Source organism: Felis catus, chromosome A1, assembly GCF_018350175.1.
Source record: "Felis catus isolate Fca126 chromosome A1, F.catus_Fca126_mat1.0, whole genome shotgun sequence".
Lineage (NCBI taxonomy): Eukaryota > Metazoa > Chordata > Mammalia > Carnivora > Felidae > Felis > Felis catus.
This window is the reverse complement of record NC_058368.1, coordinates 856,377-869,772: the sequence shown is the minus strand read 5'-3', so window position 1 is coordinate 869,772 and position 13,396 is coordinate 856,377. Positions and strand designations below refer to the sequence as shown.

Genomic DNA, 13,396 nt, shown 5'->3' with positions numbered 1-13,396 from the left:
CTCAGACGGTTAAGTGTCTTAACTCTTGATTTTGGTTCAGGTTATGAGCTCATGGTTCATGGATTCAAGCCCCGCGTCTGGCTCCATACTGACATCATGGAGTCTGCTTTGGATTCTCTTCCTCTCTCCTCTCTCTGCCCCTCCCCTGTGTGTACGTGTGTGTGCTCTCTCTTAAATAAACTTTAAAAATAAGTTTTGAGAGTATAGAAAGAGATTGCAAAGGGAGTGTCGAGTGCATTGAGTAGCCTCAGCACTGTTGTGGAACTTATTTGGGTGTATTTTTTTTAATGTTTTTTTAAAATTTATTATTGAGAGAGTGAGCAGGAGCAGGGAAAGGGCAGCGTGGGGGATGGGGACAGAGGTTCCAAAGTGGGCTCTGCATTGATAGCAGCGTGTTCGATGGAGTGCTTGAACCCACGAATTGTGAGATCATGACCTGAGCCAAAGTCAGATGCTCAACCAACTGAGCCACCTAGGCGCCCCTGAGTGTTTTTTTTTTTTCTTTTAAACTGATATGATTGGTTTATTATTCCACTGTGTTGTAGGTATACCTCATGTCTTTTCCTTTGAAATGGTAAGTTCTTTGAATCGTACTTGGTTCAGAATGGTAAGACTTTTAGCTTAATGTTTACCTTTTTTTGAGGGGTTGGAGAAGAGGAAAGTCAAGATTGGTAAATAGAGGTGTTTAACTAAAGTAAACACTTTTGAGATGTCAAATATGTATAATAAAACTAGTAAGAATTTTTACATATTAAATAATTTGAATTAAAAAGATTCTATGAAGACATAAAAATTTAGCTTGTTATTTCTGCTTTGTGACTTCTTAATGGAATACTTAGAAACTCCCCTTTAAGTTCTACAAGGTGATTAAAAAAAGTTTTTTTTTTTTTTAGGTAGTCTCAATCTAGTATCTTCTTTACTTTATATTGAGGACATGAAGTTCTGTCGTGTCACCTGAAATATCAGAGTTTTATAACAATTTAGACTAAATAAATGTGAATGTCTATGGATAGTTATTATCTAACTGTTAGTGGCAGGAAACTTGGGTTTGTGAGCATTCTCTGCTGATGAAATGCATTTATTTCTGTTTAAAATATCAAGTAATTGAAAAGTATATGGGTAAGTTTGCCTGTACTTTGCCTTATGATATCCTGCACTATATTGTATACCACGTTTCTAAACCTGTTTTCTGGTTGTAAATTTACCATGTTTCTCAGAAGGTAACTTCTTCATTTGTCCTGTTACTGGTTTTCCTAAATTTTCTTTTAAACAATTGATATGCTTATAATAGTAGTTTTTCTTATAAATTTGTGTTTTAAATACCCGAATTTTATTTAGTTACCACTTAAATATTTTTAAAATTACTATAATTGAACCTGTTGTTTTGAGTTGTCTACTTAAGAAAACTATGTAATTTGTTAAAATTTCATAGCTTATGGTGTACTAACTACTAAGATAATTTGTTTAATACCTAGCATCACACAAAGATTCCCCATTAAATATATACTTAATTCTTTATACATTGGAACACTTGTGCTTTGTTTGCACCTTTCACTGCTTTTTTCTGTTGATGGGACCAGTTTGGAATTGCTTCTTGTACAGTTTATATTTGTTCTTTTGTTTCATCTTTCATACCTTGGTCTGGCCAGTCACGTTAGTTGTTTTGACTTTGATAAGGAAATGTACTGGTTAGGAGGTTATGAGTGAAGAGTTGCAAACCAATTACCAGTATTATGTGAGCTTTAATAGGGTAGTACTAAAAATACTGTGTTTGTGTTGTAGCTGATACCGTCATGGATGATTTCTTTAAGAGTTTAGGATAAAATAACTAAATTTGAAGAATAGATATTCCTAATCAGTTTCAGTCTTTAAAAGCCTGTCTTTAGAGTTTGCTATGACAAGTGAAAAAAGATGATGATAATGATAATTTTGAAAGTATCCCTTGGATATGTGATTAAAACTCTTCTCAGCGGAATATAAATTTGTTTAAATATAAGTTTATTCTCTTCTGTCTTTTGATATATGGTGGATTATTTGTAATTAGATTTAATTAATCTTCAGTTAGAAAATCACTCTATTTATTAAAAAGCAGCAATTAAGTTTTGAATTTGACAGGTGGCACCAGAATAATCTTTTAAGATTCCTGAACCAGGCTTTAAAAATACATTGAATGAATTTAGATTCAGAGGTATGTTTTGAGGTTAACAAATGCAGTGAGCTAAGAGTAAGCCCCCCTTTTTGTATTTGTTGTTTCATTTTATTTCTGATTTGAAATTTAACAAGTAACAAAGTTTTATTTCATGACTAAAATTTGTAGTATCAATTTATATATAGAATTGATTATTCAAAAAGAAACATTAAAATTTTTTAATAGTTTTTATTTTATTAGTTTTTAAATATTTATTTAGAGAGAACGAGTTGGGGAGAGAGGCAGAGGGAAAGAGAGAATCCCAAGCAGGCTCTGCACTTCAGTACAGAGCCTGATGCAGGGCTCCATCCTTTGAATCGTGAAATCATGACCTGAGCTGAAATCAAGAGTCGATGCTTAGCTGACTAAGTCACCCAGGTGCCTCTAAGAGACTATTTTTAATTAATTAATTAATTAATTAATTAATTGTATTTTATTTTATTGTATTTTAATTTATTTTATTTTATTTTAGTTTTTATTTTTTTTAGGAGAGACTATTTTTTAGAGCAGTTTTAAATTCATAGCAGAATTGAGCCGAAGATAGATTTTCCATATACCTCCTTCCCCTAACTTACCGACTCCTTCACTATCAAATTGACACATCCTCATCACCCAAAGACCATAGGGTTCACTCTTGGTGTTGCACAGTCTGTGGCCTTTGGCAAATATGACCTGTACCCATTGTTAACACTATACAGGATAGTTTCACTGCCCTAAAAATCCTCTGTCCTCTGCCTGTTCATCCCTCCCTCCTTCCTTATCTTGGGCAAGCACTGATTTTGTTACTGGCTTTATAGTTTTGACTTTTTCAGAATGTCATATAGTTGGAATTGTAATATATAGACTTTTCATATTGTTTTTTTGGTAATGGCATTTTAGGTTACTCTGTGTCTTTTCATGGCTTAATAGCTTGTTTATTTTCAGTGCCAAGTAATGTTTCATTGTCTGGAGCTACCGCAGTTTGTTGATCCATTCACCTAATAAGGACATGTTGGTTGCTTCCAAGTTTTTGCAATTATGACTAAATTTAGTTGCTATTAACATCCATGTGCAGGTTTTTGTGCGGTCATAAGTTTTCATCTTTGTGTAAATATCAAGGTGTGTGGTTGCTGGATTGTATGTATGTATGTTTAGTTTTGTAAGAAACTGTTAAATTGTCTTCTAGAAAAGTAAACATGCCATTTATAATCCCTATCAGCAATGCATGAGAATTCCTATTTCTCTACATCCTTGTCATGCTTTGTGTTGTCAGTGTTTAGGATTTTGGCCATTCTGATTGATGTGGTATCTCACTGTTGTCTTAATTTGCAATTCCCTAATGATATATGATGTAAAAATATCATCTTAACAACCACATAACTGAAGAACATTTCTCCAGTATTCAGGGGTGCAGATATCATGGAATGCATGTATTCAAATTGAGGGTAAAAAAATCACCATAAATTGTATTTATTGAAAGACTGTCTCATGTTACTTAAAAACATCCCCCCTTCTCTTTCTAGTAGTGAGTAAGTAGTATGTCTGGGAAATTCTTGTTTTTAATTACTTGAAGTAGAAATTTTAAGTCTTCCAAGCATTCTCTGTTGGTTATGTTGGAAAGTTTGCATGCTGTTATTTATATCAGTGGAAACATGTCTTACTTCCCTTTTTAGTTTAAAATTATTTTTATTTTAACAGTATTGTAACACTTTTTAAAGGAGTGAATAATTTCTTGGCAAAGATACCTAGTGGTTATTTTTGTAATTTTTCTTTATACCTATTAATATTTCACGTAATTGATTTTTATTCCAGTTTTTTTTTCCAGATATGTTGTGTTTGTTATATAGTGAAAATTTCAGATACTAATAGTTTGTTTATTTCTCCTTAAAAGTTTAACTAGATATCTAATAATATTATTCTTTTGTGTAAACTTCTCCAGTGAGGGAAAAGATAGATTTCTGAGTGCTAAATGTAATTTATATTTAGGAATGTTTAATGATAAAAAGGCCGAATCTTGTTATTTCCCAGAACTTAGAATCTTCTCTAAAATTATATATCATTTAGTAGATTTAAATGTTCTGTATCAGTATTTTTACATCAAGAATTTTAGCATTTTCTCTATTAAGACATTGAACCTAAATGGTACATGGTGATCCCTTGTCAATCCCTAGAAGTTTCTTCAGAAATGTACATGAAAGATGTTTACAGATTAAAGAATAATAATCCTTGTCATTCTAACAAGGATTTAGATTAATGAGTGTTAGATGAATATATTCTATCAACTCATTGCAAAGTGTTGTGTCAGTTGATACTATGTTGTCATTTCTGTAGCTCACTTTTCTAAACCTTAGGCATATAGTATAATTTATTTTAGCCTTATTTTTGTATTGTGTGAATTCTTTAAATTTGGTTATCTAAAAAAAGTAAACTACAAGATCTTTAAATTCACAGGTTGGTATCCTGAGTGTTAAGTATTAAAGGAAAAGATCCTATTTTACATAAAATAATGTTTAGTTTACATTGGTGCAGATTTTCTGCTGCTTAAATTTTCATGAGCAAATACTGACCGGAACTTAGAAGCAATGGTTCTTAATCTCTTTGGTTTTGATATCTTTCTACACTATTAAAAATTATTGAAGACCCCTAAGAGCTTTTGTTTAGGTTATGTCAGTGTTTACCATATTAGAAATTAAGAGCGAAACTTGAAAGAAAATGGGTTGTAGTGGGAACAGTCACCTTATATTATATTTTTGCAGATCTTTTTGAAGTTCCACTTTAATGTAGTGGGAAGAGTGGTATTGTTTTACTCTTTTATAAATTTATTCAATGTTTGGCTTTATAGGAAATGGCTGGATTCCCATATTTGCTTTTGCATTCCATCTGTTGCAAAATGCTCTTCTGGTTGAAGTGCATGAAGAAAATCTGGCTTCACTTAGATAAATTAGTAAATAGAGATGAGCATATTTTAACATTTACAGATAATTGTGGATATTTTTGTTTAATATTACAGTGAAACTTGACAGTTTTCATTGTATTACAATCCGTTGGGCTGCCTTAAACTTTGAATGGATCTTTTATCAATGCATGATTTTGTAATGTCATATACCAAACATTATAAAAATATTGACCTATTGAGTTATGCAAATCTTTCATATTTTAATGTATTTTATTATACAAAATAAAAAACAAGTCACATTTTTAAAATATCAACCACTGATCTTATCAGAAAATGTGTACCAAACACTGTCCAAAAGTATAGCATTCCTGTGATACCTTTTGTAAGCCAAAATGGCATAAAATGAAGAAATAGTTACCATTAATATTTATATGAAAAATGTTTTGAGGGTTTCCAGGCCCAAAAAATAACCCCTTAGGCTTCTCTGAAACCTTAGGAGACATCTTGGTAGCTGATGCACAGAATAAGTCAAGTTAGAGCACAGATGTTCACAGATACAGGCAGCTTGGTGTTGAGATGTTGAGTTTAGTTCCCAGGGAAAGAAAGAGCTTGGCCATGCCAGTCTTGCTGCTCTAGGTTTGTGCTGCCTCTGAAATTGCTTGCTGCAAAACACACTGAACTTTATTTTTACTTTTTGCCTTTTTTCCATAAAAGTGAAAATCTTTGGGTGCTGTTTGGTTAGCAAAAACACTACAAATGTAGGTGTCTTATAAAAGCTAAGTGGTGTAATGCATGCACACTTTCAAAAAGCAAGGAATACCTGTATACAAGTCAGTAACCATAGTTTGTCAGATGACATCTTGTTCAGTTTGCAACCCAGTCATAAGAATGGTTTTTCTTGAAGAACCACCCTATTTCAGAATGCAAGCAGAAATGTTTATGTATGTATCTTGTTACATAGATTATTAAAAAGGCATGTGGTGGTTTAATACTCATTTTAACTGCTTCATCTAGGTACTCATAGTTGAAAATTTAAAACTGCAGTTTGTGTGTGAAGAATACAATGATAGTTACTAGTAAAAATTGAATGGAAGTGCCTTGATTTGTGCTAAAATCTCAACATTTTTGCCTGTCATTGCTTTTGCATCATCCACACAATAGTTGATAGACTGAAAAGCCCAACTAGATCATAGTCTTATATCCATGTTCTAGTGTTTATTTTTTTTATTATTTTTTATTATATATTTTAATTTTTTAATTTATATTCAAGTTAGCATGTATGTTCTAGTGTTTAGTAAGACATGAAAAGTTTTGAATTTGTGTGCTTCCTGAAAAAGTCTTGCGGACTCAGTACTCACATCAACCACACTTTGAGAATCCACTGTTTTAATGGAATGCTGCTTTGATTCGTGGTTCTGGAAATTAGTCATATTTTGCTTACTTTTTTGGTCACCTGTGAATATAAGCATAGTTCAGTGACAGGCTCAGGAATACATACATACAATTAAAAAAAAATAATGTCTTTTTAAAATTTTAATGTTTATTTTTGAGAGAGAGAGAGAGAGACAGACAGACAGACTATGAGTGGGGGAGGGGCAGAGAGAGAGGGTGACACAGAATCCAAAGCAGGCTCCAGGCTCTGAGCTGTCAGCACAGAGCCGTATGTAGGGCTCGAACTCATGAACCACGAGATCATGACCCGAGCTAAACAGACGCTCAACAACTGAGCCACCCAGGTGCCCCAGAAAGGCACAACTTCTTATGAACATAGAATAAATTAAGAACCTTCCCTTTTTTAGTCTTTGTTGGAATCCTTGAAAAAAAAAAAAATGAAGGTGCTTTGTGAAGGTGAAAACTTTATGAACTCTATTTTGGCAGAATTTCATAGGTCAGTTCAAACTTGAGTAAGTTATTTGACAGTGCTGTGCCTTAGTTTTATGATCTTTAAAATCAGATAACAGTAGACCTATCTTACAGGGTTGCTATGAAGAGTAATTGAATTAATTAAACCAAATTTTTATCATAGCTTTATTATCTTGTTACAGTGCAGTCTTTCAAAATTTGGTTTATATTATGTGCCAGTTCTAACTTCAAATATTAGAATTCATGGAAGTGAAGGTCTTGTGTATTGCTTTTTGGATGGGTACATAGTTACAGTGAATTTCAAGTGTTTCTCACTGATATTTTATAAATCAAGTTATAATGAGAAGTATTGTCTTAATTTTCATTGTTTAACCTACCCTTAAATATAATGTGACTTGCATTTTACTAGAAATAAGTAGCAGTGAATTTTTAGAAAATAACAGTAACCTTAAGACATGACCTTATAGGAAGCTGAAAAGTTCTTTTGCTCTTTCTAAAATAGCTAAAAAATAATCTGTCATCTAATTATACCATCTCATTTTCTTAGTCTTACATGTGGAGCTGTATAAAATAGTACTTGGTACTTTTCTTTAAGGAAATGTCAACAATACTAAGTATGGAATATATGTATGTTTAGTGGAAAATGCTATAATATATATATTGGTGTTTTAGCATAGTGACAGGCTACATTAGCATGGATTATCATAAGACATTCTGATTATCTCATTTAAAGAAAGATATTATAGAACTGGAATCAGTTTCTAATAGAGCATCAGAAAGGGAATGTTATGGCCACTGTTGAATAATTGACTTAAAATCATAAATCTAGGGGCACCTGGGTAACTCAGTCAGTAGAGCATGTGACTCTTGATCTTGAGGTAATGAGTTTGAGCCCCACACTGGGTGTGGAGAATACTTAATTAATAAAAGCTTTTTTGAAAACCTATAGTCTCTCCAGAATTCTGCTAATGAAGGAAATGGAATAGAATAATTTAAGAACAATTAAAAAAATTTTTTTTTTCAACGTTTATTTTTGGGACAGAGAGAGACAGAGCATGAACGGGGGAGGGGCAGAGAGAGAGGGAAACACAGAATCAGAAACAGGCTCCAGGCTCTGAGCCATCAGCCCAGAGCCCGACGCGGGGCTCGAACCCACGGACCACGAGATCGTGACCTGGCTGAAGTCGGACGCTTAACCGACTGTGCCACCCAGGCGCCCCGAGAACAATTTTTTAAAAGTACTTTGTGAATAATAAAGCTAAACGTTACTTTGGAAAGTGATAGGTAAAGCTGGAATTGTAAGGAGATAGTAAAAAAGTTGTCTCCCTCCTTGCCCCCACCAGTGAATCACAGGCACCAGTTAGCATGTCAGAATTTATAAGGGAGATTTGAAATCAAACAGTAAGACTGTCATAATTACCATGTTAGTGGCTAGATGCTACATTTCTCATCTTTAATAGTTAAGGCAAATCCAAAAGTAAAAATACAAATTATTAATCCCTTATTCCCCAAAAATGTCATGATCAAAAAAAAAAAAAATCCATGTATTTTACTGTGGTGCTGAAATGGACCAGCTTTTCAGTAACAGGAATCTGCTATAACTAATACCTGGAATAGTTTGGATATGCTGAAGCAGTCCACATTTTATCAGGTTTTAGTGATGAGGAAATGACAACTTGGTTTGATTTATTGATGATAGTATTATATGTGATCATAAAATAGTATTTTCCATATGACTTCATCAGAAATCCATTCTATAAAATAGTCTAGCTCTTTTGCTAGTCAGTGGTGTCCGTCACTAGCCAAAAGTTTTATGAGAAGAGACAAATTTGTTTTTTGTAAAGTTTAAAAAAAAAACAGTGTAAAGAAAGATTTGGGATTTCCATTTTCTAAATAACTTGATAAAACATTTCTTTATGATGCTGTGTGATGTTTTCCTTGTAACAGTTTCATTCAAAGTTACGTCTTGAGACATACCTATTAGGTTACATCTGGGCAGTTGATTTGCTGCTTAATGGCATTTGTCTACCGTAAGCTTTTCTTTATTTCTAGGTTTTATAGGTGCTTTCACTGGTATTTTGTATTACTAAGTGGAATTTTAAGCACATTTTAATAAAATTGCTTTTAAAAGTAGAAAAAGGGTGCTTTTTAAAGATTTAGACATTGCTACAGTTGTCTCAGAATGTGTTTTATGATTGCTACATTTAACACTGATTTGATAATTGAAAAGATCATTAAATAATAGTGCAAATTTCCATCACAGTATGTTGAGTAATTTCACCTAGAGATTTCATTGAAGTTACTTCTATGTAACTACTGGTAGTAAATGAAGTTTTTTAGAAGCAGTTGAATTTTACTGAAATTTAAAACATTTTGTAATTTGCATGACCTTTGTATCACTATTAACCTTAGCATTTTGTTTCAGAATTTGGCCACTGTGTAATAACACTTTTATTTAGATTTCCAAATAAAGGAAGCAGTGCTATGTTGAATTTTTAATAATTGTGTGCTGGGAGACTTTCATGGCCTGTATAGGTCATATCTTGGGTAAAACGATGGTTGGATATTTGAATAAAAACTCAAGTGTGTATTACAGTATTTCTAAAATGAAAATTGTCTATAACTTTATTTTAAGCTTAGTGCCCACAGCTGTTTGTGTTGGATGTTTGAAAACATTTGCATATAAAAGGATTAACGGTCATTTCTGTTTTAAGACTTCAGTGAAATAGTGGGTCCTGGTGGTTATTAATGCTAGATTTTTCTTTTTTGGAATCTAGCCATTGATCTGTTGAACTAAGAACATTAAAAATATCTGTGGTAGATTTTATGTAATCTGACAGTATAATCTAGCAGTATAAACTGAATGCTCTAAGCACTGTGGCATATCGAACCTGGGAGACCGAAGTTCTTTTCAGGTTTATTAAGTAAGTGATGTTGGAAAATTTTAATTTTTTTTTAATGGAAAGTGATGTCCCAATTTATTCTTTTCTTTCTGATTTTAGATGGGAAATGTAAAGTCATAAGATCGATAGGTTGACTGTGACAACTATGCTTACTTACAGAGAGAACAGGAAATGAGAATGGGTGATATGGGTCCCCGTGGAGCAATAAACATGGGAGGTAGGGATCTGAAGCAAAAGTCTTCTGTAACTTGTAATTCTTTGGGGGAACTGTACGTGCTGTTTGTGGTATCTACATATCAGTAACAGTCTAAAATTTGGAACCAACATTTGTAACAGTGAAATCTCATATATTTAGTAAGTTGAAAAAAATAGAAGTACATTAAAAACAGTGTACCTAAAAACACCATTTTCATTTTGTTTACTTGACGGCTAAGGGTATATTATATTTTAATAGATTTAATGAAAGAAACCTGTAACCAGGTTTTGATACAACCTGAAACTTGTTCAGTCATTGCATGGTGTAATGCAGCTATGTTGTTGCATTTTTAAAAAATCAAACTTCATGCTTTCAAATTGGCTTTTTTACCTTAGAAATTGATAGTTCCTGACTTTGTAGTGTCTTTAAACTTTTTGAGAGTATTTTATAAATTTCTATTGGTAAGGTAACCTTTTGTGTAACTTTGGAGTTATTTTTTATTCATTTTACTGAATGTTTAACTTATTTTGCCGTAACCTAACGTATTGTGCACAGAAGTACATTGTTTGGAGGCATCTGTGACATGTCAAGGAAATGAGATGTGTCTTCCACATCTAGGCTAATGCATAACTTTAGGGTTGATGTAAAGGTTTTATGAAAGTGCCTACATTAACATCTCTACTAGTGAGGGATACTGTATCAAGTGAACAAGGTGAAGGGAAAATAAGTGTGGGATGTTTTTGTAGGTCTTTTTAAGTTTGAAATGTTATACACTTAAAAGTTAGATAAACTTTTTATATATTCATTTCATATTGTCCCATAGAAGCTGTCATGAAATTTAAGTCTTTACATAACATAATGTGAAGATTAATTACTGTAGCATTCTAATATGCATAATATATACACCCACTGAGAAAGTCCTGATTGTACTTAGAATATGTGGTGTAGAGAGTAAAAAAACCTTAAAGCATCTAATATCTGGAATTAGCTTTTTCTGTGATCAACCTTTTCCCCCTACTTCTCATGCCTGTTTCTTTGCTGCTTGTAGTCAGATCATCTAAAATTGTTTATTGCTGTTTACTTGGTCACTTTTCTTACCTGCCAGGAAAAAGTTCCTTAGCATTTCTGGTATACAAAGGAAGCATGAAACATGGCCCTTACTCATAAAGATCTTAATTGTGATGTTAGTTGCGATGGAAACATGAAATAATTAGTGAACAAAGAATACAGAAGTTCTTCAGGCTTCGTTCTAGTACATAAATTCTAGAGGCACAGTTGAATATATAGTAATGTACAAGAAGTTCAATTTTAAGTCTTTTTCAAAGTAAACCATAGAAGGTGTGTAATATAATCCAGGTGCTTTTAAGAGTTGTAAGTGTGAGGTTATGGATTGTAGGTACCTTGAAATACCATTATAATTATTAGATTGCTGTGAACATCAGAAACAAATGAATTATTTCTGATGTGCAGAGGCCTTGAAAACATTCTGACTGCTTGATTAGCAACTTTATCAGAAGAATAATGAGAATATACTTTTAGATTCCTTATTAAGAATTTAAGAGAATTAAAAATTTTTAGGGCATTGTATTTTACCAGAGAACCATATTACAATTGATCACTTTCTCAACTCTCCTAAAATCTAGTCCATTTAATTTCTTCCTTTTTACATTTTATTCAATCTGAGACTTTATTATGAGTCCTTATCATTCAGTTGAATGTCACTGTCAAATCAGTAAATTGTCATGTCCTATCAAGTTACGTTGATGGAATGTGGAAATAGACTTTCTGGTGTATCACCAGTTTATCTACCAAGGAAATCACAGATTATAAAACTGCTTTTCAGGCGACCAGATAATTCTAACATTTCTTAGATCTTTAAATTTAGTTTAATATAGCTGTGTGATAGAAAGCTTAATTACTAGAAATAATACTCTAATTATTGATAGTTGAAAATGTTATTTTTGATTTTTTTATTGTACCTATAGTTGTATAGCTATATTTGAATCTTATAACAGTTAACATTTTATTAAAAAGAGAAGTAAACCTAACCCTTGATGTGTTCTTTTAGGGAAAGTTAAGATTCCTTACAGATAATGTCTCCATTCTTCCTCATTTCCATGTGAGAGATGTTGTGGAAATATTTTTTTAAATTAAATTTTATTTTATTAAAAATTTTTTTAAGGTTTATTCATTTTTCAGAGACAGAGAGTGGGGGAGGGGGGAGAGGGGCAGAGAGAGAGGGGGACACAGAATCCGAAGCAGGCTCCAGGCTCTGAGCTGTCAGCACAGAGCCCGACGCGGGGCTCAAACTCAGACTGTGAGATCATGACCTGAGCTGAAGTGGACGCTTAACTGACTGAGCCACCCAGGTGGCCCAAGATGTGGGATTCTCGTAAAAATTTTTATTTATTGCTCTGCTGAGGGAATAGAAATATTCTTGGATAGGTAGTGTAGATTTATCATCAGGAACATTTTGGGATTAAGGAAATAATCTTCCCTATGCAGTGGCTGGGTTCCTGGGGATTGAGTTGAGAAAGAGTCAGTAGCATATATTGCCAGGGACTGGTAGGGAGTAAGAATTTTTTCTCACAGCTGCTCCCTAGGCTCAGTCATCTGTAGAATTCAGCTGCATTAAGATACTGTGTAGAGTTGTGGGTTTGAATGAAAATGTCAACTCTGCTTACATTGTGATTTTGAGAAATTGAATTCTGAGTGACATAAAATTGACCTATCAAACGAAATACTAGAAGAAAACTCTTAAGTTAGAGTCAGTCTTTGTTACGAATTTTTGATGAAAAAACGTATGAGTACTTTAAAAATAACAAAATTCAAAGTAGATACCTAAAAATGTTGTATTTGAAGCCATTATAAATATAGTGTTACAGCTCAGCCACTATTGCAATTAACATGAGGCCAGGTGGATATCTTTTTAATGAAAAAATTTGAAGTATATCTAGTTGTCCCCATTTCCAGAATTTTAGCATGTCAAAAAAATTCAAATAGCTGTTAATATTTATATTTGGTTACAGTTGCTTTTTAAAAATAAGCTTTGTCATGATGAGCCTTTTTTTTTTGTTTTTTTGTTTAGATTGCCTATTTCTACATAAAGTTAAAAAAACAGTACCTCCTATAGTTTTGGGATATATTCAGTAATTTACATAAAAGTCAAGAGGTTAGTTTTAGTGAACTTTATATATTTATTCGTAGTTTCCAAAGTGCTAATCCTTTGCTGTTAATTTAAACTGGTAGAGTATAGTCACCATTGTAAGGGAGTAGTTGGTTAAAAAGCAGACTATAGCAAGTAACACTCATTTTTTAAAAAAATCTTTCAAGCTTTGACAGTCGCAGATATCCTGAAATAATTAATAGTT

The 13,396-nt window shown here is 32.7% G+C and overlaps 1 protein-coding gene across 2 annotated transcripts in view; it reads left to right on the top strand.

The window, feature by feature from the left end:
• Window positions 1-13,396, top strand: part of PSPC1 (paraspeckle component 1) — a 109,112-nt gene that overhangs the window by 56,532 nt on the left and 39,184 nt on the right. For both annotated transcript variants that reach the window (XM_006927147.4, XR_002739420.2), the window contains exon 7: window positions 9,989-10,046. In XM_006927147.4, coding sequence (XP_006927209.1) covers window positions 9,989-10,046 — 58 coding nt within the window. The remainder of the gene's footprint in view (window positions 1-9,988; window positions 10,047-13,396) is intronic.